The following is a 24,015-nucleotide window of genomic DNA, read 5'->3' as shown; positions in this document are numbered from 1 at the left end:
GAATTTTAAAGTCATCATTTCGAATTTTTACTTCATAATTATGACTTTTAAAGTCATCATTTTGACATTTTATTTCATAATTTTGATTTTTTTTATCTAATAATTTTTACTTTTTTAATCTCATAACTATGACTTTTAAAGTCATCATTCAGATTTTTTATCTCATAATTTTGACTTTTTTAATCTCATAACAATGACTTTTAAAGTCATAATTTTTATGTGTATTTCATAATTTTGACTTTTTTATCTCATAATTTTGACTTTTTTATCTCATAATTCTGACTTTTTGATCTCATAATTGTAACTTTTTATCTCATAATTCTGACTTTTTGATCTCATAATTTTGACTTTTTTATCTTATAATTTTGAATTTTTTAATCTCATAATTTTGACTTTTTAATCTTATAATTTTGACTTTTTTATCTCATAATTTTGACTTTTTTAATCTCATAACAATGACTTTTAAAGCCAAAATGTCAACGTTTTATCTCATAATTATTACTTTTAAAGTCAAAATTTTGACGTTCTATGATGACTTTTAAAGTCATCATTTCAAATTTGTATTTCATGATTATGACTTTTTATCTCATAATTTTGACTTTTTTTATCTCATAACTATGACTTTTATGATCTCATATTTATTACTTTTAAAGTAATAATTTCAACATTTTATCTCATAATTATGATTTACCAGAGCATGATTATTTTTTCATGTGGCAGAAATGGGCTTCCACAGATTTGACCTCAGTATTAAGAGACAATTTTGGGGGGAATATGAAGGACTATTTACTGATATACTTTCTATTACTGATATTAATACATCAGACTGATTTAACATGTGGGCTTTATATTGTCTTATAAGAGTTTAGACAGTATATCACGATTCATATTGACATACATTTGAATATATATATATATATATATTAGGACTGGCCTTTAGTTTTATATATGAAGATGTTGACAATTCTGATTGTGTGTACAATATAAATACACATAAGTAGAAAGAGAGAGCACTGTTCATAATAGCAGGATAAAGACAAAAAATAAAACGTGTTTCTTAAAATAATTTGCAAAAAATAGCTGGATAACAATACCATTGGTTAAACCAGTTGTTAAATTTCTTTGTGAAAAATCTTTAACGGCAAATGGATTGTTATTTACAGCTGTGAATCACTGCTATGGTTTGTGACTACACTAAACCTGACAGGTTTATTGAGTGATTCACATCCAGTATTTACTCCTGCAATAAACGCAGTGTGAATGTTTCTTCAGTATTGAGGTATCACAACATGTTCCTGTGTTCAGAGGAACCCACTGGAGATCAATAATAAGAGTCTGACTCTCAGAAGTCATGCTGATGTTCTTCATCAGATGAGCATCATATAAAGAGTTACTGTCTATCTCTCCTCTGTAGTTCAATCATCTGATCATGAACATCTCTTCTGTTCTTCAGATGCTCTTCACACACAGTCGTCTCTGTTATCTTGCAGTGATGAGATCTTCTGATGTGACCTTCATGGACTTTATCTGTGTCGTCGCTGTCCAGACATCTTCTGCTCTACACGTCTACAGGAGGCACAACACGCCATCTTATAATAATCATACACGCAGAGACGCGCCTGGACCACCACATTACAGTTGAAATATTTATCTCTGCATTTCTCATCTGAAACACACACAGACATTCACACTGACACGTGTCCACATCATATATGATTCAAAATACATTCAGTCATTATAAAGAGTTTTAAATGTGATATATGACAGAACTGACCAATCACAGGAAGGCAGGGCTCAGGGTTACAGATCTCTTTCACGCGTGGCTTTGATGTTTCCTCACAGCTGTCAGTGGTGATCATGTGATCAGAGATACAGCGCACCTCTCGCACACGGTAACCACCATCACACGACTTTGAGCACTGTAACACACGCATGAGAAATACCAATGACAACTTCAACACAAACGTGTGTGTGTGTGTGTGTGTGTGTGTGTGTGTGTGTGTTTTACACACCGGGCTCCAGTCTGTGTGGTACCACATGGCTCCACAGGTTTTGATGAAGCAGCTCTGTTGGCTGAGAGGTTTGTCCAGAGATGAACATTCATACGGGGGCATCACAGTAAAGCCCTCATCTGATCTCATCAAACACACTACTGCCCTCTGCTGTCCGCCGGGGCCACACTCTGCCGAGCACTGAACCGTCCATAAACACACACACACCAATAAACACAAAGCACTGTTTATTGCATTGGGAATGACAATTGATGTGGGCTCACCTGACTCCAGGGTCCAGCAAACCACTCCGTGCGACTCTCACATGGGCCGTTGTTACAGGCTTGCACCTCTGAGGGGCGCTCAGATCCACAACCCTCCAGAGGCAAACTACTGATGTGATTGGTGAGACACAAAACATTGCGTGTCCGCATGCCCACGCCACACTCTGCAGAACACTGACATGAGAAACGTGTAAAAACAATGAGTAAATGCACAGATACAGCTGGTCTGTATTCAGCATTAAAGGTGCAGTGTGTAATTTTTAGAAGGATCTCTTGACAGAAATCCAAAATATATATATTATCAGTGGTGTATAAAGACCTTTCATAATGAACTGTTATGTTTTTATTATCTTAGAATGAGACATTTTTATCTACATACCGAGGGTCCCCTTACATGGAAGTCGCCATTTTGTGCCGCAATGTTTCTACAGAAGCCCTTAACGGACAAAATTTTTTTACTAAGTTTTCTCCGAAGATGACATGTTTGTCAGGTGGCAGCTACTGTAGCTTCTCTATGCATTTCAAAAGCGAGGGGTGAGCAGGTGACTAATCCGTTGGTTGCAATTCGCAACCTCACCACTAGATGCAGCTAAAATTTACACACTGCACCTTTAAAACCTGTTCTAGCACTCACCTGAGAACCCCAATCACTGAAGAACCAGCTTTTTGTACACGGACCCACATCACAGTTCTCCACATCACCGGGGCGAAGCTGCATGTTGCACTCCTCATCCTCCACAATATCACCAACATTACTGACACAATGCACCTGCCGTGACCGCTGACCTACACCACAGGGCACTGAACACTGATCACACACACACACACACACACACACACAGACACAAAACATTGTTTTTTATTCCTGAGCAGATTGATGTATTTCATGAATGACTCTCCCACAGACTAAAAACTCCACCCACTGCCCCTGCTGATAGGCTATTGCTCACAGTCCTCACATGTGTGGCCAATCAGCGGGGAAGAGGGACTGTGACTGACAGCTGTCACTCACGGGACTCCACTCCGAGCGAATCTGCCACTCGCTGCAGATCTTCAGCTGACAGGTGCTGCTGATCTCCGGTCGTTCCAGGTGATGACATCGACTGCCGTGCACGGTTAAAGTGCGGTTGGCGTACATCTGACGACACAGAACCTGACGATGCTGCGTTCCCAGACCGCAGGTTTTACTGCACTCGGACCACTCGCCGATATCCCAGCTGAAGAGACATTTACAGGTACACGAGTGCTCTTGACTGTCACATTCACATATTTTAATCAATATGGACATCATGAAGCGGGAGAGACTCACAATGCCGGGCACGGTTGAACGTTACAGGGCTCCTCCTGCTGGCTGGGTTTTGTACTGCTGTCACACAGACCGCTCGACACCTGCGCATGCGTTATGCGATGGACGCAGCTGAAAACGCCGTACCTGCTACCTGCACGAGTGACACGCCGATCAGATTCAGATAAACAGATAGGATTCTTCCCACAAAATAACTTCACCAGTGGGCCATATCTGTTTCTGTATAATAAAGATGATGTAATTCTGACCTCTGCCACAGGAGGCGCTGCAGTCTGTGGTGCCGGTGAGTTTCCAGTTGTATTCTTTAGGTGTTTGTGGGTGAGGAGCAGCAGGTAACTGATTATTTGGATTTCTGTTCACACCTGACCGCTCACGTTCCTCTGGACCCTTCCGGCCGATCGGATCAGAACCAGACTCTCTGTTCATAACATTTACTGTGGAGCAACACAAGCCCATGTATTTACATTTTATGTTATATAAACATGGCTTATTTAATGGTCATTATGGGATAATAATATTCATCTCTAATTATAACAATGTGATGATTTTTGTAAGAGAACAGAACCCACCGTCACGCTGAGGGTCTCCAGGGTTCTCTGAAGGCATGAGGAACTCATAATGAACGCCTGGATTGGGCTGCTGGTAGATCATCTGAGCAGAATCACACTCAATGTTAGTGTTAAATGTACCATGATTATTTTAAACTAAATCAAACATCATTTCACTTACATAAACATCCAGGATCTCATTGGTGGGTCCTTCGGCCAAGAAGGATTCTCCTGCGGTGCTGGTGATCTCATTGGGTCGTCTGTATGTGAACATGGTTCCTACTCCCTCGTACATTCCTGGACGGTCAATGGCCCAGTTTCCATTAATAATGGATCGGCCAGACCGGCTGCGCAGAGCTGCGCCACACACACCCACAAACACACACGCACGCACGCATGCCGCACACACAGAATAATTTGATTGTGGGTGTGTCTAGCAGCTTAATGAATAAAACAAAACTTGACCTTGACATGGACATAAGGTTTAGTGCAGCTAGTTAAATGAGGAGTTACTCACCCAGATAGTTTCTACTCTTGACTATCTCTGTGATGTTTATTTTAGTAGCACCCAGAGGGATCTCCACGATCTTGTGGTAACCCACTTTAGAGAGGCTGTGCTGGAACAGACCTGAGATCAGCTTACAGGTTCTGCCATCTCCAGCACAGACACCACATCTATCACGAACCTTCACTGAAGACACCAGATCATCACAGCCCACCGTCTGATACACAGAGAAACTTCACATCACTGATTTACACACAAAACATCTTTAAGAAAATAATCGATCATATTTATATTCTCTACTGAGTTCTGTGTAGATGAATGATCATTAAAATATAAATGTGATCCTCAAGTTTAGAATAACTTTCAATAGAGGACATGTTTCTGAACACACAATCTGCAGATTCACACAGACACAAAGTCACTGATAGCTCGAGATATTTCATATTTTACATTCAATAACAGCTAAATACAAACAATCCCATACTGCAAAAAAATGTCTTTGGCCAAAAATCAGTTTTAAATATATGCTAAATACATTTTGTAGAAAGTAAAGCTTAATGAAATATATATATTTTTTAAATATATTTCGTTTTAACCTATTAACATATATTTCAAAATGTATTTCAGATACATTTCTAATTTTACAACCCATACAGCAAAAAATATATTTTCCTGCCCAAAATATTCAAGTTTGTATTAAACATATAAATATGTATAAAATATCAAATGATAAGTATATTTTTCCAGTTTAGAAATTCCATCTAATTTCAGTCTTTTAAACCTTATACAAATACAAAATATAATACAAAATATAAATACAAAGTTTTCTTCCAATGTGATGTGAATATAAATGCTTTAAAATATATTTCAAAATATACAAAAAATGGCCTAAAAATATATTCAGCACAAATATTTTTTTCCTATTTTTATATATATTTTTAATAAATTTAAAATGATATTTGAAAAAATATTTTTTACCGTATGGGATAGTTAGACACAAATTGTCTGAAGATATTATTAATCTTTGTTAAAGGATTAGTCAATCTTCTTAAAAGAAAAATCCAGACAATCCACCCACCACCATGTCATCCAAAACGCTGATGTCTTTCTTTGTTCAGTCAAGAAGAAATTATGTTTTTTGAGGAAATTTTTTTTTGCAGGATTTTTCTCATTTTAATGGACTTCAACGGACACCAACAATCAACACCCAACTCAACACGCAACAGTTTTTTTCAACGGAGTGTCAAAGGACTACAAACGATCCCAATTGAGGCACCAGGGTCCCATCTAGCGAAACGATTGTCATTTTTGACAAGAAAAATAACAAATATACACTTTTAAAGGACAACTTCTCCTCTAGATCCGGTCCAGCGCGACCTAACGTAAATGCGTAGTGAAGTAGGGAGGTCACGTGTTACATATATAAAACGCACATTTGCAGATCATTGTAAACAATAAACTGCCACAAAGACATTAATTAGTATCAGTTGACATACAACAACGTCGGAACGGTCCTCTTTCTCCACACATGTAAACACTGGGGCGGAGTTTTGCGTTCGTCCTCTGTGACCTCTTGACCTCATGACGTATTGCGTGGGGTCAGCTGGCGCATCACGACCAGATCTAAACGAGAAGTTGTGGTTTAAAAGTGGATATTTGTTATTTTTCTTGTCAAAAATGACAATCGTTTCGCTAGATAAGACCCTTATGCCTCGTTTGGGAACGTTTAGAGTCCTTTGAAACTCTTACTGTTAAGTGTTGAGTTAAGTGTTAATTGTTGGGCTCTATTAAAGTCCATTAAAATGAGAAAAATCCTGAAATGTTTTCCTCAAAAAACATAATTTCTTCTGGACTGAACAAAGAAAGACATCAACATTTTGGATGAGATGGTGGTGAGTAAATTATCTGGATTTTTCTTTTAAGAAAATGAAATATTCCTTTAAGTCTTCAGGTGGACCAGACGCATTCCAGTTCATCTAAACAAAACAGCTCTTTGTGTTTGTTTGTGATTTCAAAAGGAAATGAAACAGAACAGTGTGTTGTGGATTATAAAACGGTTAGTTCCAATCCTTGATTCTGATTGGTCAATAGGTGTGCTTTATTCATGATAAAACACTGCTATGACCGCTTCACCCAACGGTTCTATTTAATATCACTGCGCCCTTAGCAACACCCTTAGCAACACATACACATACTGCGCTTCGCGTCGTGCCTAACAACGCCCTTCAGCCGTTACTTATTCACGATACAGCACAGCCTCTCGTACCTTATTGCTTACTTATTGCTATTAAATAAAAGTCAAACCCCCTAAATCACCGTAAAGAAACATTTCCACATCTATCTGGATTATTAGATCCACTGGGCTGAGATCCAGCAGCTGTCCACTCGTTTCCCACAATCCTTTAAATGTCACAAATGATGAAGAGAATAAATGAGGTAAAATAATGTTTCACATTTTACATAAAGAGAAAATCTTCTAGAAGAGTATATAACCTGATGAGTCTGATGACTAGAAATCATTTATTACATCAACTCAATATGAAATGGTCAAATGTATGCAGATCTGATTATGAATGTGAGAGACATGATGTGATAAGAGACAGTGTAATATTGTTCACGTGTATTCATTCAGGTTCAGATGAAGTGTGTTTGTGTGATTGATGTTTGTAGTTGTTACAAACTCTCGCTGGACTCCTCCCACTAAACTTCATGTGGACTCCATGTGGTGGACGCGAGCGGCGACATGTGTGCCCCAAATGTGAAAATATACTGTGAGGTTTTTAATGAGAATAATAACAGCCACTGTTCTCTTATTAAACTCACAGACGTAGACGTGGCTGCACAAACAAAACACTTTTATAAACTTCATCCTGTAAACTGAGTTTGCTTTGTGTCTAGCATGTAACTCATTCACTTTATGAAGCAGACATGAATGATGTTTAAATCAGGTGACTTGTTGTGGAGTGATATTGCTTGTAGAAATGATGAGTAAATAAAACTTTAAGAAGAGAGAAGCCGCAAACAATCTCATACAGCAAGCACGTCACAGTTTATTCAAAAACCTTTCTGCTTTCATCCTGAAGTTTCAAAACTGAATCCAATGAAAACAAAGAAGAGGAAACATGAGACATATAAAGTCAAATATCTCCCTAAAGACATCTAACATAGAAATAAATCAAATACAAGTCTTGAGAGTATTTACTGTGATTTAGCGCTGACATTATAGAAACGTCTCCTGTGGAACGAACCGCACGACCTGATGTCTGTGAAACTGATGGGACGCACAAAGAGCGAGGTCAAGGCTACAGCTGGATCACACACACACACACACACACACACACACACACACACACACACACACACACACACACACACACACACACACACACACACAGATCTGTTATTAAAGTCCTCTCATGATCTCTGTGGTGTTTGTATCTGACACATTGAGAGAATGAAGCGGTGGATGTTGGTGTGCTCTCAGAAGCATCTGTGCAAAACATTCAGTAGTTTTATAGATCTGTATACGCTGACAGAAACATCAAAGACACAATAAAGTAAAGCGAGTGAACGAATGAATGATGATTCAGCAACAAACTTCACTGAGGTTGAGCTTTAAAACAAACTCTTACAAAGACAGACAATCAAAGTCAACTAAAAGATGAGATTGTTCAAAGCTATACAGATGAATGTTTGGTGAAAACTGCTCATGCGCATCTCAGGTAAAAACCACAGCGCAGACCTGTTCACTGACAGCTGTGTAAATAATATATACCGCGGTACAGATGGTAAAGACAAAACTCTACTCACAAGCACTGTAGACATTAAAGGCAACCGATTCTCACAATATACACACAGAAATATTTCATTCTCATCAAACCTACGACTGTAACTTAACACATACTGTACTGTTATAATGATAAACACAGAGAGAGAGAGAAACACACAGACCTGTACAGAAGGATCTCCAAAAACTCGCATGATACAGATGAGAAACAGAGGAACCACACCAGAGATCATCATCATCATCATCATCATCATCACCACACGCATCACTCTCTGAATGATTGTGTCATTATCACTTACACGAGTCACTGCAGATCACATCTACACATCACACACACACACACACACACACAATGAAAGCTGAGCCAATGTAGGGGTGGAGAGAAGGAAAAGTGGGAATGGATGTGAGGAGAGGAGGAGGATCATGAGGTGGGAATTTTCTGAATAAGATTACTGTGGTGTTACTACACTGATCAAATAAGAGGATACAACTGAGATTGTGTGAGTGTTTAAATAATCTCTCTTTTTTATTCTCAACAGGGCTTTTCACACTGGAAAAGTTAACCCTGGGTTATTCCAAACACCGGGCTAATGGAATCCTGGGTTATCTGTTTCACACTGTTCGTTCCTAACCAGGGGTAAAGAGTAGTTTTTTTTTCAGGGATAACTGGTTCTAAATTACAAGTGTGAAACGATCCTTAACCCAGTTTAGAATGAAAATAACCCAGGGTTAAGCACAGTGTGAAAAGCCCTAGTGTGTTAACCCGGGGTTTAGAATAACCAGGGGCTAACTATTTCCAGAGTGAAAAGCCCTCATGAGTGTTTTGGTTGCTTGCTGCTGTCAGTTAGTTAACTGGTAGATTGCTGAGCCTGACATTAACTTAGTGCTTTGTGTATTCAGTTATTATATATTTTTTTTAATAATAATTGGGCTACATGTTTCCATGTTAGATGAAAAGTTTACTTTAATACATAGTTATCACTTATCATGCTAGTGACTACATGTTTAAAAGTCAAAGGAAAAGTAAATACCAATTCATTAGATTATAATTTATTTATGAAGACAATAACATTTGCAATATACTAATTATATAGTTTTATGTTAACAAATTAAGTCAAACAATTTCAACTTGTTTTTATAGCTAACTATGTTAACTTATCACAGGTCAAAACGTAATAAAGTAGCTTGAATTGACTTCATGCTGCATTTATTTACTGTGTATATTTATTAATTTCCTGTTTTCTGTGTTTTTCCCCCTCAGCTTTCATGTAAAGTTCATTTGAAAGAATGCAAGACTGTAAATAAGTGTTATATAAATAAACTTGACTTGATTTAATGTTTGTAGATGTGATGTTAGTGTCAGTGAGCGGTAGAGTAATAAATACAGTACAGTAATGTAAGAAACAGACGCTGAGGGCTGAAAGTAACCGCGGATAAGAAATCACATCATATATCTGAGAGAGACAAGACTTACTGTATTATTACATCTGTGCGAGTTAAGAAAACAAAACCATTTTTTCATTTTCAACTAAATCTCTTTAACATTGAGATAATGCTTCCTGTTGACTTTATTATATCAATTATTTGCATCATGAAGATGGTACTATATGATTTAAAAGGCATTTGATGTTCACTTTATATAAAAAAAAAAACTTATTTATTACATCTAATAGCTCTCACAATATATTTAGTGCCTTAAAATACAGTAAATAGTCTAAAGTGTAATTGATCATCTATTAGTTTAATGAATAGAATGTATAATGAAGTGTTGTATTGTACTATATACTGTACAGTCTGATTCAGCATCCATTCACAGCTCTCAGTTTACATCACACACAATAAAAAAGACCTGCATGAGAAACTATACCCCGACTGTCTGTCAATAGATCTAAAGCTTAAAGTGAATGCTGGGAATATCTGTGATAATTCCTAAAGATCCCTCTCATTATTCCAGAAGATTTCAGTCTGATCTGTAGGAGCTTACTGAAGAATTCAAATCATCTGTGTGGGAAACAAACTAGTGAACATGTCACCAATCACTTCTCATAAAGACCTTGTTATTTCAGCATCTGTGTTACGTCTCATTTCTCAAGGATTTGTTGAAGTGACAGTTTTGTAAAAAGCACAGCTGGATATGAAAGTGTGGATAATTCACTAACAAGCTGGCAACTGTGTGTGTGTCTGTGAGTCTTTACAATTAAAGCTTTTCAAAATAACACAACAGATGTCATTTTCTCCAAGAAGAACTGAATAAATGGAAAAATTCAACATTATTCAATGATATGAGATTCTATAAAAGATCAACAGCTTCTAACAGCTTCATCATTTTATATTTAAGGTCTGCTAGAATTAATATGATTTAAAATGTATGATGTTTCTCATTCTCTATAGTAAAGCTGCACATTTCTTCATGTCTGTAAGGATTTATTTAAATACAAAATTTTGGGACGTTTGACTTTATGGAAGCCATCAAATCATCAGACTCCTTATAGCAGTGCTTCTCAAACTGAGATGGTGACGGGGGACTCCAGTTTTATGACATTTTATAAAATACATTCATTTATCATACATTCTGTGTAATAAAACCTAAAAAAAAAATAAGGCTATTGACCAACAGCAATATATTTTATAATTTACAATGTTTTGTTTAATTCAAATTTTAAGTTATGGAATGTTTTATGTCATAAATTGTCTTTGGGGGGCCACGAAGGGATGCACCATACATAAGGGGGGCCGCATGCCGAAAAAGTTTGAGACCCACTGTTTTCAATCTGGAAAGTGTTTCCGTTAAAGACAATATATTAAGTTTATAGCTTTGCAAACCTTTCATACCCAAACAGCAAATGTACACAGACAGGATCCTGATGTTTTACTGCCCTCCAGTGGCCACCTGCAGCACTGCACTATGCAACGTTTACACATTTATTTTTAAATAAATTTACAAAAGTCATCACTTTTACTCTTAAAAAAACATTTGGGACAGAATGTTGACTTCTTTTCTTTATTATGGTCAGATGATTCCTACCTCACACTTTCCAGCCACACATACAGACGAGTTGTTCTGTTCACATGGAGTCCCATCAATGATGTCATCAGATTGACGGACGTAGAAACGAAAGCCGACGGCACGACAGTTGAGCTGACAGTCCGATTCATTATCACCTGCACCAAAACACACAGATGAGCTGCAGAAATTCAGTAACACATCATTCGTTTATGTTTATTAATAATAGTTTAAGGATAAACCGTGCGATTGGCTTGTTATGCTTCTCAATGCCGCTACATCCAAAAGCCAGATGGCGCTCTCGTGCAGAAACTCAATATGGGCCGCAGAAGAAGAAGCATTACACACGCAGCTCCGGGAAATGGCTCAAGCATTTTTATATCACTGTTCTTCAAACTTTTTAGGTATTTCCATAATGATAAAAAATATTTACAATGATTACGTTTTCTTTTTCACATGCATGTTATAAACTCACAGTGATTTTATATTGATAAGGACTTCCTACTGAAGAGCTTAATACATGAAAGAGCTGTGCATAATATCGCCTTGCAGAATCGATATCGGACAGGTATTATAGTGTGTGTGTCGTGATTTATCTAATACCTATTTGTTAAATATATTTATATTATGACTTCATGTATCAGAATGTAAAGATCTGTGGTATCATTCATGTCTGTAGGAGCAAAGATTGAGTTTAATTCTTATGTGTTTGATCAACAGAAGCAAATGAAATTGATAGATTGACCGATTGATCAAAGAAATCAACAAAGACATAATGCTCATGTTGAATAGAAAGCACATCAGGGTTTCCACAGAAGTGAGAAGGTGAGTTTACCTCTCATTATAATAATATCACACAAAAACTACAACCATTTAAATCAAATATTAAATCATTTAATCTCACCGTCATGAAAAGGTTCCCATTCATACAGTCGACCCATGAAGGGGCGTGTGTTAAACGCAGAACACTGCAGCTCTCTGATTGGTCTGCTTGATGACGGACAGGCCTGTGAATTTATAACACATATAAACACTTCACCAGTAACGGGCTCACTTCTAATCCTGTGTTATTTTGGTCTTTTATTTTAGCCTGGGTTAATATTTAGGTAAATATTTATGTTCTCATGAGCAGAGATATTGATGACCATGCTGTGCTAAACTCGTTCAGAATAGAAAATGTGTAATGCGTTGGACTCAAGAAGTTTACCATGATGTTACAGATCTTGTGTTGGATTGGTGATCCAGGACAGGAGGTGTTTGGGAGAGGAGAGTTGTGTCTGGTTAGCAGTGATGTCGCTGTGGTCTGGGTCACACCGGGCTGCTGTATGTGAACCCGGGCCGGGTGCTGACGCGTGTTTACGTTCCTATGATGCGTCCTGGCTCTGTGACGTGAGATGTTTGATGCAGAGCGTCTCTGTCTGTGCTTGGACGTGAAATCTTTCTGTAAAGATGTTCTGCCGTAAGCGTAGGTGCCTGGACTGATGTTTGATTTCCTTTAAAAGATCAGTCAAACAGAAAAACCATCCTGATCATCAGTATATCTTTATAGTTAAAGTTTTAAAAACTAAAAAGTAAACGTGTAAGCTGTTGTCAAACCTCAGTCCACCCAGCGGTCTCTGGTCTCTTGGTCTGGGTGGATTTAAACCCGAGCTCTCTGCTCCGGGTCTGTTCGGTGGTATCCATGTGTGACCGTTCCCCGTCTGTTGAGCTGGATTTACAGAAGACTGAAGACTGTGATGAGGCAAACAAACTCTGGTCTGTTCCTGAAGTCCTCCACCACAGGAACGTGAACAGTCCCGCCACGGACCCCACGACCCCCACGACCCTGACGATTGAGGATCAGCTGCCGACCGGATCTGACAAAATAAATATTTACATTTCAGCATTTAGCAAACACCACAGTCATTTATGTTATGAAAGTAGAGAAATATACAAGAACGCAGTTTGATAATGACAGAGAGATCGATCACAGCAGTCGTTCATCTTCTGATTTTAATCAAATAATATCAGATTAGAATCGTGAGTTAAATTACACATCAATTTCTCATTATCAATCAAGGAAAAACAAGAGCAAAGTAAAAATATTACTAAAAACTAAACCATCCAGCTACAAGTCTCAATGTAACATCAAAACTCATTTCTTTGTTTAAAAATAAAGCCGACAAATAAGACTATGACAAACTCATTATTACCACCACAGTTATTCTGTAATTTGATGTTGATCTGAATTAGATGCATCATTTTGCATGAAACTATTGTGTTTCTGTTTTATCCTTAAGAAGACAACTGTACAGTGTTTTACAGGACTATCACAGATTAATATATTCATTAATAAAGATTCTGTGTAGAAGAACTAAACAGATGACCAGCTGACCTTAACCAAACCCTAAAACCTAAACCTGTGATCAGAGATTTCAGGAGATCACGTCTGTTCACTTTTACACTCATTCACTCTTTACGATATACTGTCAGACCAGCAACAGTATTCGTTACATAAACTGATCTCAGGTCAGGTCTCTTACATGATCTGCACTGATTGATTAAACATTCATTGATTTGATGTTTTTGGTCATGAATGTCTTTGTAATGAGATTGCAGTAGGGCAGGTAAAGCCACAAAATCAACTCTGCACTTTATTTTGTTATGAGATTTATCATTGACATAATGTCAGCTGTAATGTGATTATAACATGAAATGCATATTAAAATAAAAGTCCCTGTTTGTTAATCTTACCTTTCTTTGGTTTTCTTCATGATGACACACGAGAACGGGCCACAGGAAAACCATCACAATAACAACCCTACAAACACAACATGACAGATTTACATCAATACTGACTGACATATGAAACTAACCAGGTGTGAGGTAACACATAAAACACATCTCTATGTAACTAATACTGTGGTAAAGTCTCTTATTATGAATGAAAGCTGATGTCACCTGATGCTGAGATCTTCACTTCTCATTCTGATAACAGAGATCAGATCTGTACATGAATAGAGACACACACACACACACACACACACACACACACACACACACACACACACAAATCACAATCACGTGTCTGAGTATAGGGTCTCTTTTTAGACTTCAGTTGACCTTTGACCTCAGAAGGTCAGGACATCAGCAGTAAAACACGTTTGTTAATTAAAGATGAACATATAGTGAGAAAGTAAATTAAACTATTATACATAAAACACAAGATTATTACATTTATACACCATATTATAAGTACCTAAAAGAACTATGGTAAACATAAAAGTGACATCTATAAGAAGAGTTTCCAGTGGTTCTGTAAAATAAAAACATATTAAATAGATTTTAATTGGTAGGCTATAACTACACAAATAAAATCAAACTATCCGTCTCCTTGCAGTAAAATACCGTCATGATGAAAGATTAGCTTCAATGAGATTCACACCTGGTAAAACATGGTAAAGGTTAATGTGGTACCCGTTGAGCTCCAGCGGTTCTAACGGTGAAAGCGTCGCGCGACCCTGACGCGTCGCGACGCGCGTAATTCAGCGCAACATTCCACGCGTCTGATAGCGTCAATAAAATCCATCATAAAGCACTGTCACGCGCACGGGAGCTCTCTACTGTAAATGTGTTTCTCAGTCCAATAAACAAAGAGAGAGAGAGAGAGAGAGAGTGAGTGAGAGAGAAAAGAGAGAGAGAAAGAGAGAGAGAGAGAGAGAGAGAAAAGAGAGAGAGAGAGAGAGAGTGAGAGAGAAAAGAGAGAGAGAGAGAGAGAGAGTGTGTGTGTGTGTGTGTGTGTGTGTGTGTGTGTGTGTGTGTGTGTGTGTGTGTGTGTGTGTGTGTGTGTGTAGAGTTGTCCCACATTTTTCTACAGTAAATAATCCTCACAGTGAAGTTATTTTTGAGAGCCAATAAACAAAATATTGTTCGCAGTTGTTCCTGTAATAAAGTGAAATGTCTGTAAATATGAATTGTGTGACGTCACATCATGTCAACAGAAGTCAGTAGAGGATTAAAGACTGCTGTACAGTAAGAGTTATAAATATAATCATCATGTTCAGACAGGAGAAAATACAACTGAAGGCTACAGATGATGACAGATCTCCAATCAGACAGATATCAGACACCTTGGAGAGACAGAAATACAGACTTATAGTTTATCTGCTGGAACAAAATCTACAAAAACTAAACTCATATCTGTCAGAAGTCAATGTGCTGACTAGATTATTATTATTATTCTGTATTATACTTTAGATTAGTAAAGAGCTCTGAAACTTCAATGTAGAAAGAATAATAATTCTGATCATGACTTTAACCAAGCAAAGCTTTTTCTCCATGATGAATGTGTGTGTGATTATAAACATGGTTAGTCAGTAGTTAGTTAGTTTGGGTCCATGTCTGTGTTTGAAAGCTTCATATTTTTTACTTCCGTACTTTTATCTGCAAATGAAATTTATCTGCAAAATGTTTCTGATCATTCTCTTTTAATGATCATCAAAACACAAAACAAATGAATGCTTATGAGAGAATGTGCTTGATCTTAACATGTCCCAAACACACTTTATAACACAATTACACAAACACAAGCAGACCATCTCCGCTCTGTGGTTTATCACAATAACACATTCAGTTTCACAACAGGTTCACATCTTTATTTGGGTAGTTTGTTTCTAATGGTGAGTTTAAGTTACTGGATGAACAAGAAGAAATTCACTGAAAGAAAATGAGTTTGATTTAAACACAAATCCAGATCATCACCTCACATGTGACACTGAATCTGAAGAGCAGATTTATATTTAATTCAATTCTGATCCAGATTAATTAACAATTAAATATTCAACGACATTTCTCTGAATTATTACTTTTAAATCTGACTTTAGAGTAAAAAGGTTGTAATTTGTACATTCCTTTAGTGCAACATTTCTCTTTTTTCAACCTTGCCATTTAAATGACATGCGATAATCTTTATGAATGCATTTAGAGTCTTATAACAATAAAAAATATATTTAAAAATCATACAATGTATATTTATACTATATTTTGCAAAGAATAAATTATAAATTGAGTGCTAAAAGATTAAATGTAAAGGTAAAACAGAAAAGAATGTTGTACAGGTCAGGTTGTGTCTGATCTGAAATCAGTTGAATCAGTCCCAGGTCTGCGAATCATTTATTTCAAGAGTCTTTCTCTGTGGCGGTCGAGACAGGTCTGTCTGAAGGCCGGTCTGTCTTTCATCTCTAATACACTTTCTCTCACCAGCTCTGTGAAGAGAGACGGCCAGAGTTTCTGTAGTGCATCACCCTTCAGATTGTGACTGGATGCTCTGTTAATGAGACCTCTGAGATACTGCGACACCATCACAGAACGATCAGAAACATCACTGCTGCTGCCCTCCTGACAGACAGATAGAGAGAGAGAGAGAGAGAGAGAGAGAGAGAGAGAGAGAGAGAGAAGCAGATGAAGTGATTATCACACAGATGTTCATTGATCAATACAGATCTTCTTCTCATGATGTTCATCTCGTCACCTCAGGACTGTCTGATGTTCTGTTGGGATAGTTGATAAGTGCTCGACTCAAAGCGTCTCCCAGCTGTTTTCCGTTCTCCTTCATGTCTTCAGGGCTCTGTCCGCTCCTCCGACCGCGCCCGTCCAACACAAACTGCAGCTGTCGTTTCCTTCACATCAATACAGAAAATGATTGACAGCTCAACTGCAGGACACACTCAGATTAAAGCTGCTATTTAAAGTCATTTTAAAGTAAACACTAAAGTCTTTCTGTTTAAATGACAGTGAACATAACCCTGTAAACACTCATTTAATAAATAATAATAGAAAATAATATCCTAACACACTTTTATACATTATAGGATTATATATTGTATTCAAAAACTAAAAAATCATGTCCAGACAGACAAACCAACTGACCAACAGACAGACCGACAGACAGACCGATAGAGCAAAAACGATAGACAGACAAAATCAACCCGCAGATAGACAAACTGACCTAAAGACCAACAGACAGACCTACAGACCACTACAGCCAAACGACTTACAGACAGACCATTCGACCAACCGACCAAACCATCAACAGACAGACAGACCAACCAACAGTCAAACGGACTGACCAGCAGACAGATAGACCGACTGACAGACAGATTGACAGACATACCTACTGATCAACCGACAGACAGACAGAACGACAGACTGACCAGATGACAAACAGAGTGACCGACTGACCAACCAACATACAGGCAAACCGACAGACAGACCGACTGACAGACATACCTACTGATCAACTGACAGACAGAACACAGGCTGACTGACAAACAGAGTGACCAACTGACCAACCAACATACAGGCAGACTGACAGACAGACCAACAGAAATACCAACCGACAGACAGACTGACCGACAGATAGACCGACTGACAGACAGATTGACAGACATACCTACTGATCAACCGACAGACAGACAGAACGACAGACTGACTGACAAACAGAGTGACCGACTGACCAACCAACATACAGGCAGATTGACAGACAGACCAACCAACAGAAATACCAAACGACAGACAGACAAGCGGACTGACCATCAGACAGACAGACAGATTGACAGACATACCTATTGATGAACAGACAGAACGACAGCCTGACTGACAAACAGAGCAACCGACTGACCAACCAACATACAGGCAGGCCGACAAAAAAACTGTCAGATAGACCAACCGACAGTCCAACAGACAGACAGACCAACAGATAGACTGACTGACAGACAGACCTACTGACGGACCGACAGACAGTTTGACAAACTGACCAACCGACAGACCGAGCAACAAACATACTGACTGACAGACAAATAGACAGACTAACAGACAGACCGACTGACTTACAGACAGACAGACCATCGACAAACAGACTGACCGAACGACAGACAGACAGACAGTCTCTCTGGATGTGGTAATGCAAGGGTGTGTGTTGAACCAAAAAGAAACTTTGTTTAATACTCAAGTGTTCAAATAGTCCTGAACCTCAGGCAATCAAACATGAACACTCACACAGCTGCGTTTGACAAGCACTGACCTGCATCAATCCTGTACAAACACACACAGACACACACACACACACACACACACACACACACACACACACACACACACACACACACACACGCACACACACACACGCACGCACACAATGACAGACAGACAAACAATAAAGGACAGACAGACACCTGGACTCTTCCAGTAGCAGTAGCAGGCGACAGCGAGGTGTTTCTGTAGCAGCTATGTGACCAAGAGCACCAAACATCCGTTCAGATGCCATGATGTCATTTATCATCACCTGAAACACACAAACACACACTAATTAATACACACAATTACACACACAGGCAGCTGAGATATAAAGTCTCTGGTCTGAGCTGTTTGGACCTCAATTCCATTGATCTTCTGCAGGTTAAGATGTTGAAGTCTATAGATGAGGAAATATCTCCAGAGCGTCAGGGTCACCACAGGATTCCCCTCCGGATGAATGGTGATCTGATCCAGACGTCTGATCTGAGCCAATGCAGCCAGCTGAGGAAGATGAGAGATGTTTGTCTCCATAAACATCAGGTGCTGATAAGAGACAAACATAATACATATAAACTACAACAGAAGATTATCAGACATCAACATGAGAGAGAGAAAATGAGATTCCAATTTGCTGTTCTGTGCACATTTATTGGATAGCTGAAGCACTGTTATACATCATAATACACCATGGTATTATTCTCTGATATCATCACTGCACCACAGTATTCTTGTGTTAGCTCATTACTGGGGTTTGTTCCTCACCGTAAGGTTTGGGAATTTCAGGCGAATACGCAGGAATGTGGGAATGATGGAGTCAAAGCTCATGTAACGGAAGGCGATGGTGGTGACATTAGAGGCCGTCTGAACGCTCCAACAGCGCTCTAAAGTCTCCAGGGCCCCGGGGCCAAACAGACGCAGCGTCTCGCCGTCCAATTCGGCTATGTGACTGTCAGACATGGACAGACTCTGAACACATGGACCCATGCTCTCCTGCAACCTGGAAAATCAAGAGAGAGAGAAGATTTGGGATCATGATGAGTACAGGATTAAAGCAGCTCCCAGCACACAGCAACATTCCTTTATCTGGAATGATTTAATAGCTGAGGGAAAAACATGTTGTGACAAAGTCTCTTCTGTCAGGAACATCTGGACTGAAGCCCATTAAAATTTTGGAGTGAAGAGGACACAAAGAGAGCTTCAGATCTGTCTTGACTTAGATCAGAGTAATGTCAGCTAATACTTTGAGTCCTTTCTGTTCGAAAAATTCAGTAGGAGCTCTGCAATGTGTCTAAAAAAGTGAAGCCGCAACGCAGCGGGTGCTTTCAGTGCAGACAGATTTGAAAAGGGGAGTAATGATGAATTTATACGGAGAGCTCTTAAATAGAGTCATGATTCATTAATGCATTTCATTCCCCTATTATATCAACACTGAAAAACACTTAGTTGTGTGTGTGTGTGTGTGTGTGTGTGTGTTTGTGTGTGTGCGTGCGTGTGTGTGTGTGTGTGTACCTGGGGTCTCTAGGACTGTTTGGTCGACTGGATGATTTGATTTTGTTTTCGTTACCTCCAGCAGAAACTGTAAGTGGACTCAATCGTCTATAACAGAGTAATACACCAGTAAAACACAGTACAACAACAACTAACAGAGTCATCATCTTTCTGGACACACGTGACCCTTCACCTGGGCTCATCTGGCGAGGTCTCCTGAGCATTGCCATTGGTCAGTGCGGGGCTGTGGGCGGGGCTACTGTCAGGGCTGACGTCCTCCTTCACACCATTGTGGACAGAAAGATCCGAGCACACTTTTAACCCCTCCCACTGCTGAGCCGCATTTTGAATCGCAAGGCGTCGTCTTTCCTAAAACAGAAAGCAACAAAAGAAAAATGTTATTTTATACCACACAGTTACCACAGACATTGATCTGGTGGTTATTTTAAGGCATTTGACAGATCAGGTGTGTGCTTTAAAAAAATAATGCTGTGAAACAATCAGAATGAAGCATTCAACACCCTGTGGTATAAGATCACAATAAAAACTAAAGTTTATCATGAAAACTTCTCCAGGTGCTCCTCAACTATGTTTCACATCCAGCATTTATTATCCTCTGATAAACATTTCAGAGTTCATGAAGTAAACAGTCTGAAATTCACATCATGCATTCTAATGTTTCAGCTGATCTCAGAACAGCAGCAAATCATCAGTGCCATACTGTATCTATACCGAATTCATACACTAGAATCACAATATTTTACATACCCGGATGTAAATCTACTGATGTGTGTGTGTGTGTGTGTGTGTGTGTGTGTACCTTGTGTGCTGTGTGTTTTTGAGTCTCTTTCTTCTTCTCATCCTCCCGTCGTGCTGTGCGTCTCTCCTCCTCCTGCAGAACACAAACACAACACTCAGAGTGAATCTACACACACACACACACACACACACACACACACACACACACACACACACACACACACACACACACACACACACACACACACACACACACACACACAACCCAGCACTGCACAGTACTGCATACAGGGCAGGAAATGATGAACAAAGTCATTCAGCATTCAGAAAGTGTGTGTGTGTGTGTGTGTGTGTGTGTGTGTCTGTGTGTGTGTGTGTGTGTGTGTGTGTGTGTGTGTGTGTGTGTGTGTCTGTGTGGATCAAAGAGGATAAGTATCAGAAGTCCAGTTGTTTGTTTCCCAGCATGCACTGCAGTTTTTGGTACCACATGTTCGGCTGGGATAGGTTGGTACCAAAGTGGTCACAAGTGTTGGTGTCCTCTCAGGCTTTCTGCATTAAGATTACAAGATTTATTTGAAAACTTTGACATAAAAAGCTAAAAGCAGTAACTTTAACATGTCAGGCGTTTAATCATCTGCCTCTCTTCATTTATGTGATGACTGATTTCTATCCTAATATTTGATTTGAATTATAAACATGTAGTTGTGTCATACAAATACTCTTTTTGTTTCTTTCAAATGTTAAATTGTTTAAAAACGTTTAATTTCCACAGAGAGAGGATACAGCTGCTATCAGAGGCGATCTGGAGTAAACTGATCAGGGGTCAGTGTGTAGTCACTACTGTCAGGAATGGCAAGGCGGATGAACCAGGTGCAGACACGGATAGATCACTGAACAATTTATTGAACAAAATGAGAAAACAAAAACCAACGAGGGGGTAAACCAACACAATATACACAGGACTGGTTAAATGCTAAACTGGACTGGACTATGACATTAACTAGACTAAAAACTAATAACATACAAAATAACAGACAATAAACTTGGCTTACTTGATTTAGTAATAGACTGGATAACACAGTACGATCACAGACAGAACATTGGGCACAAAGACTTTAAATAGGGACAAAATAATGAGGGGAACAGGTGACAACAGGTAAGGGAGCGAGTAAAAAGTGACAAAACACAGAAAATACGTAGTTTAGTATAGTTAATATAGACCACGTATTCCCCACACAAAACATTGTACTGTCAGAACGGTGCCATACTGGACTAAATACTAAGGCTATGTTTACACGTACATGGTTATTTTGAAAAACATATACATTTACCTTCGTTTGTGCCCTTCGTTTATATGTAAACATAGATTTTGCCTCTTTCTAAAATCTCTGGCCAAAGTGTATATTTTGAAAACCTGAGACAAAGGGATGTTTAGGCGGCCAACGTCACAGTATGCGCCAGAGCTCGCACCTACGTCAAAAGTGCGACTTATGTTTACATGTGACTGCTACTCTGAACGCTTCCAAGATCACATTTATGTTCATGCAAACTCATTTCTTTTGTTTATATTTGCAAATACAGCTGCTCCATTATGTTGAGGAGCAGAGACGAGTGCTCGGAGGTCAGCAATTTTACGCGTGTTCTGCTTCAAGCGGCGCTGTAAGAACAGACAGTCGGATGATGTCAACGTTGTGAGTGCGAGTTGAGAAATCACACGTAGAGGTCTAATTTCGAATCATACTTTGACGTCATCGAACACCTATTGCAACAACTCCTCCCTCCAACATGAAGAACCAGTCCACATCACCACCAGCGCCGCCAGTGATTGGCTTAAGTGGGCTTGAACTTCTCTTGATGTCTTATATGCACAGGTACGTAAAAATGAACACTTTTCTGAAAACTGACATGTGTGCACAATATTATTTTTGAAACCGGAGGGGTTGAAATGTCCGTTTATGAAAATAGCCGCCCATGTGTAAACGTAGCCTTAAACAGGACAAGGTTCCGGCAGGAACTGAGCACTCGTGTTCCCCGTGTTCCCCAAGGCTCTGTACTCGGCCCCCTCCTCTTTATCATCTACATCCTTCCCCTCAGATATTTTGGCATTTCAACCTAAACTACCACTGCTATGCTGATGACACCCAGATTTACCTCAGCACAAGGTCCCCCCACAATCCTCCCCTCGCCCACATCAATTCCTGTCTGTCAGCTACTAAAACCTGGATGCAACAGAACTTCCTCAAACTCAACAGCAATAAAACAGAATTCCTCATCATCGGCTCCAAATCTACACTCAGCAAAACCAATAACCCCAGTCTCACTATCGACGGCACCACTGTTTTTCCATCTCCCCAGTCACGCAACCTTGGCGTGATCTTTGATTCAACCCTCTCCCTTGAGCCCCACATCCGTCAGGTCATTAAAACATCCTTCTTTCACCTCTGCAACGTTGCTAAAATCAGACCCTCACTTACACCTCCTGCTGCTGAAAGACTCATTCATGCCTTCATCTCCTCACGACTGGACTATTGCAACTCACTACTCCTTGGTGTAAGCTCAACTTACATAAAAAGACTACAACTGGTCCAAAACGCAGCCGCACGACTCATCACCCGCTCCAAATCCTGGCACCACATCACTCCAGTTTTAAAACAACTGCACTGGCTTCCCATTTCCCACCGAATCAAATACAAAATTTTGGTTCTTACTTACAAAGCTACAAGAGGATGTGAATATAGATTTAGCTGAAGAGTAATTCTTCAGAGATGGTGATGATGATGATGATGGTCTGTAAGGTTACTGTGATTATTTCCTCAGTGTTTCTCTGCTGGATGTTCAAGACCCTTGAAGTGTAGTAAACTGATTTATCTAGTCTTACCATCCATAACTAATTCTATTCAAACCCTGATTATTTAATTGACATTGAGATATTTTACTGGTGTTGAAAACTTTTCTTTATTGAATTAGTCAAAAGCTTTTAGTTGAAATGACACTCATGAATCATGATGTATTTGGTGATGGAGTCAATGTCAGGTGATGTTTCTCATTCTTCTCAGTATCTCTGATAAATGATAAAATCTCGTTCAGAAGGTATCCAGACTTTATAGAGGGTTTCATCAACTACATACACAACAGTTGTCACGGTGATCCGTGTCATGTTTTGTGTCTGTTCCGATTGTCGTCACCTGGACTCTTGTTAATTAATTACCTGCCTCATCACACCTGTGTATCGTTAGTCTGTTTGTATATATACCCCTGCCTGTTGTATGTGCACTTGCCGGATGATTGTC

The 24,015-nt window shown here is 39.0% G+C and overlaps 2 protein-coding genes and 1 long non-coding RNA gene across 9 annotated transcripts in view; 1 reads left to right on the top strand and 2 right to left on the bottom strand.

Moving 5' to 3' along the window:
* Nucleotides 1–917: 917 nt before the first annotated feature.
* Nucleotides 918–15,058, bottom strand: LOC129419672 (thrombospondin type-1 domain-containing protein 4). 2 transcript variants are annotated; one of them, XM_055174840.2, is made up of 18 exons: nucleotides 14,850–15,058; nucleotides 14,366–14,411; nucleotides 14,159–14,225; nucleotides 13,022–13,281; nucleotides 12,633–12,918; nucleotides 12,330–12,432; nucleotides 11,447–11,583; nucleotides 4,647–4,851; nucleotides 4,311–4,486; nucleotides 4,151–4,232; nucleotides 3,830–4,015; nucleotides 3,585–3,714; nucleotides 3,288–3,492; nucleotides 2,910–3,083; nucleotides 2,276–2,449; nucleotides 2,013–2,192; nucleotides 1,775–1,919; nucleotides 918–1,666 (listed from the first exon to the last, which is right to left on the bottom strand). In XM_055174840.2, the coding sequence occupies exons 2-18, from the start codon at nucleotides 14,389–14,391 to the stop codon at nucleotides 1,524–1,526; spliced, it is 2,679 nt and encodes an 892-aa protein (XP_055030815.2). In that variant the 5' UTR covers nucleotides 14,392–14,411; nucleotides 14,850–15,058; the 3' UTR covers nucleotides 918–1,523. The 2 variants fall into 2 exon arrangements, with proteins under 2 accessions (XP_055030815.2, XP_073710013.1); XM_073853912.1 differs by having other exon boundaries at nucleotides 918–1,566.
* Nucleotides 11,572–12,780, top strand: LOC129419673 (uncharacterized). Its single transcript, XR_008636614.2, has 4 exons — nucleotides 11,572–11,829; nucleotides 11,921–11,993; nucleotides 12,146–12,250; nucleotides 12,646–12,780. It is a non-coding gene; the product is annotated as an uncharacterized lncRNA (long non-coding RNA).
* A 979-nt stretch (nucleotides 15,059–16,037) lies between the features above and the next one.
* LOC129419000 (leucine-rich repeat-containing protein 49) overlaps nucleotides 16,038–24,015 on the bottom strand; it is a 35,853-nt gene continuing 27,875 nt past the window's right edge. For all 6 annotated transcript variants that reach the window (XM_055173978.2, XM_055173979.2, XM_055173977.2 and 3 more), the window contains 8 exons: nucleotides 20,787–20,858; nucleotides 20,160–20,335; nucleotides 19,988–20,074; nucleotides 19,241–19,475; nucleotides 18,836–19,021; nucleotides 18,637–18,746; nucleotides 16,935–17,082; nucleotides 16,038–16,801 (listed from right to left, as the gene is read on the bottom strand). In XM_055173978.2, the coding sequence (XP_055029953.2) occupies nucleotides 16,577–16,801; nucleotides 16,935–17,082; nucleotides 18,637–18,746; nucleotides 18,836–19,021; nucleotides 19,241–19,475; nucleotides 19,988–20,074; nucleotides 20,160–20,335; nucleotides 20,787–20,858 (1,239 nt within the window). In that variant the 3' untranslated portion in view covers nucleotides 16,038–16,576. The remainder of the gene's footprint in view (nucleotides 16,802–16,934; nucleotides 17,083–18,636; nucleotides 18,747–18,835; nucleotides 19,022–19,240; nucleotides 19,476–19,987; nucleotides 20,075–20,159; nucleotides 20,336–20,786; nucleotides 20,859–24,015) is intronic.

The sequence above is a fragment of the Misgurnus anguillicaudatus genome, chromosome 15 (genome assembly GCF_027580225.2).
Source record: "Misgurnus anguillicaudatus chromosome 15, ASM2758022v2, whole genome shotgun sequence".
Classification (NCBI taxonomy): Eukaryota; Metazoa; Chordata; class Actinopteri; order Cypriniformes; family Cobitidae; genus Misgurnus; species Misgurnus anguillicaudatus.
This window is presented reverse-complemented; position numbering and strand designations above follow the sequence as displayed.

Excerpts from the sequence above, each read along its gene's own strand:
- LOC129419672 (XM_055174840.2), bottom strand. The coding sequence starts at position 14,391 with ATGAGAAGTGAAGATCTCAGCATCAG. Across the intron at positions 12,919-13,021 it reads AGACCGCTGGGTGGACTGAG|GAAATCAAACATCAGTCCAG; the intron begins GTTTGACAACAG and ends GATCTTTTAAAG. Across the intron at positions 4,016-4,150 it reads TGGAGACCCTCAGCGTGACG|TAAATGTTATGAACAGAGAG; the intron begins GTGGGTTCTGTT and ends GTTGCTCCACAG.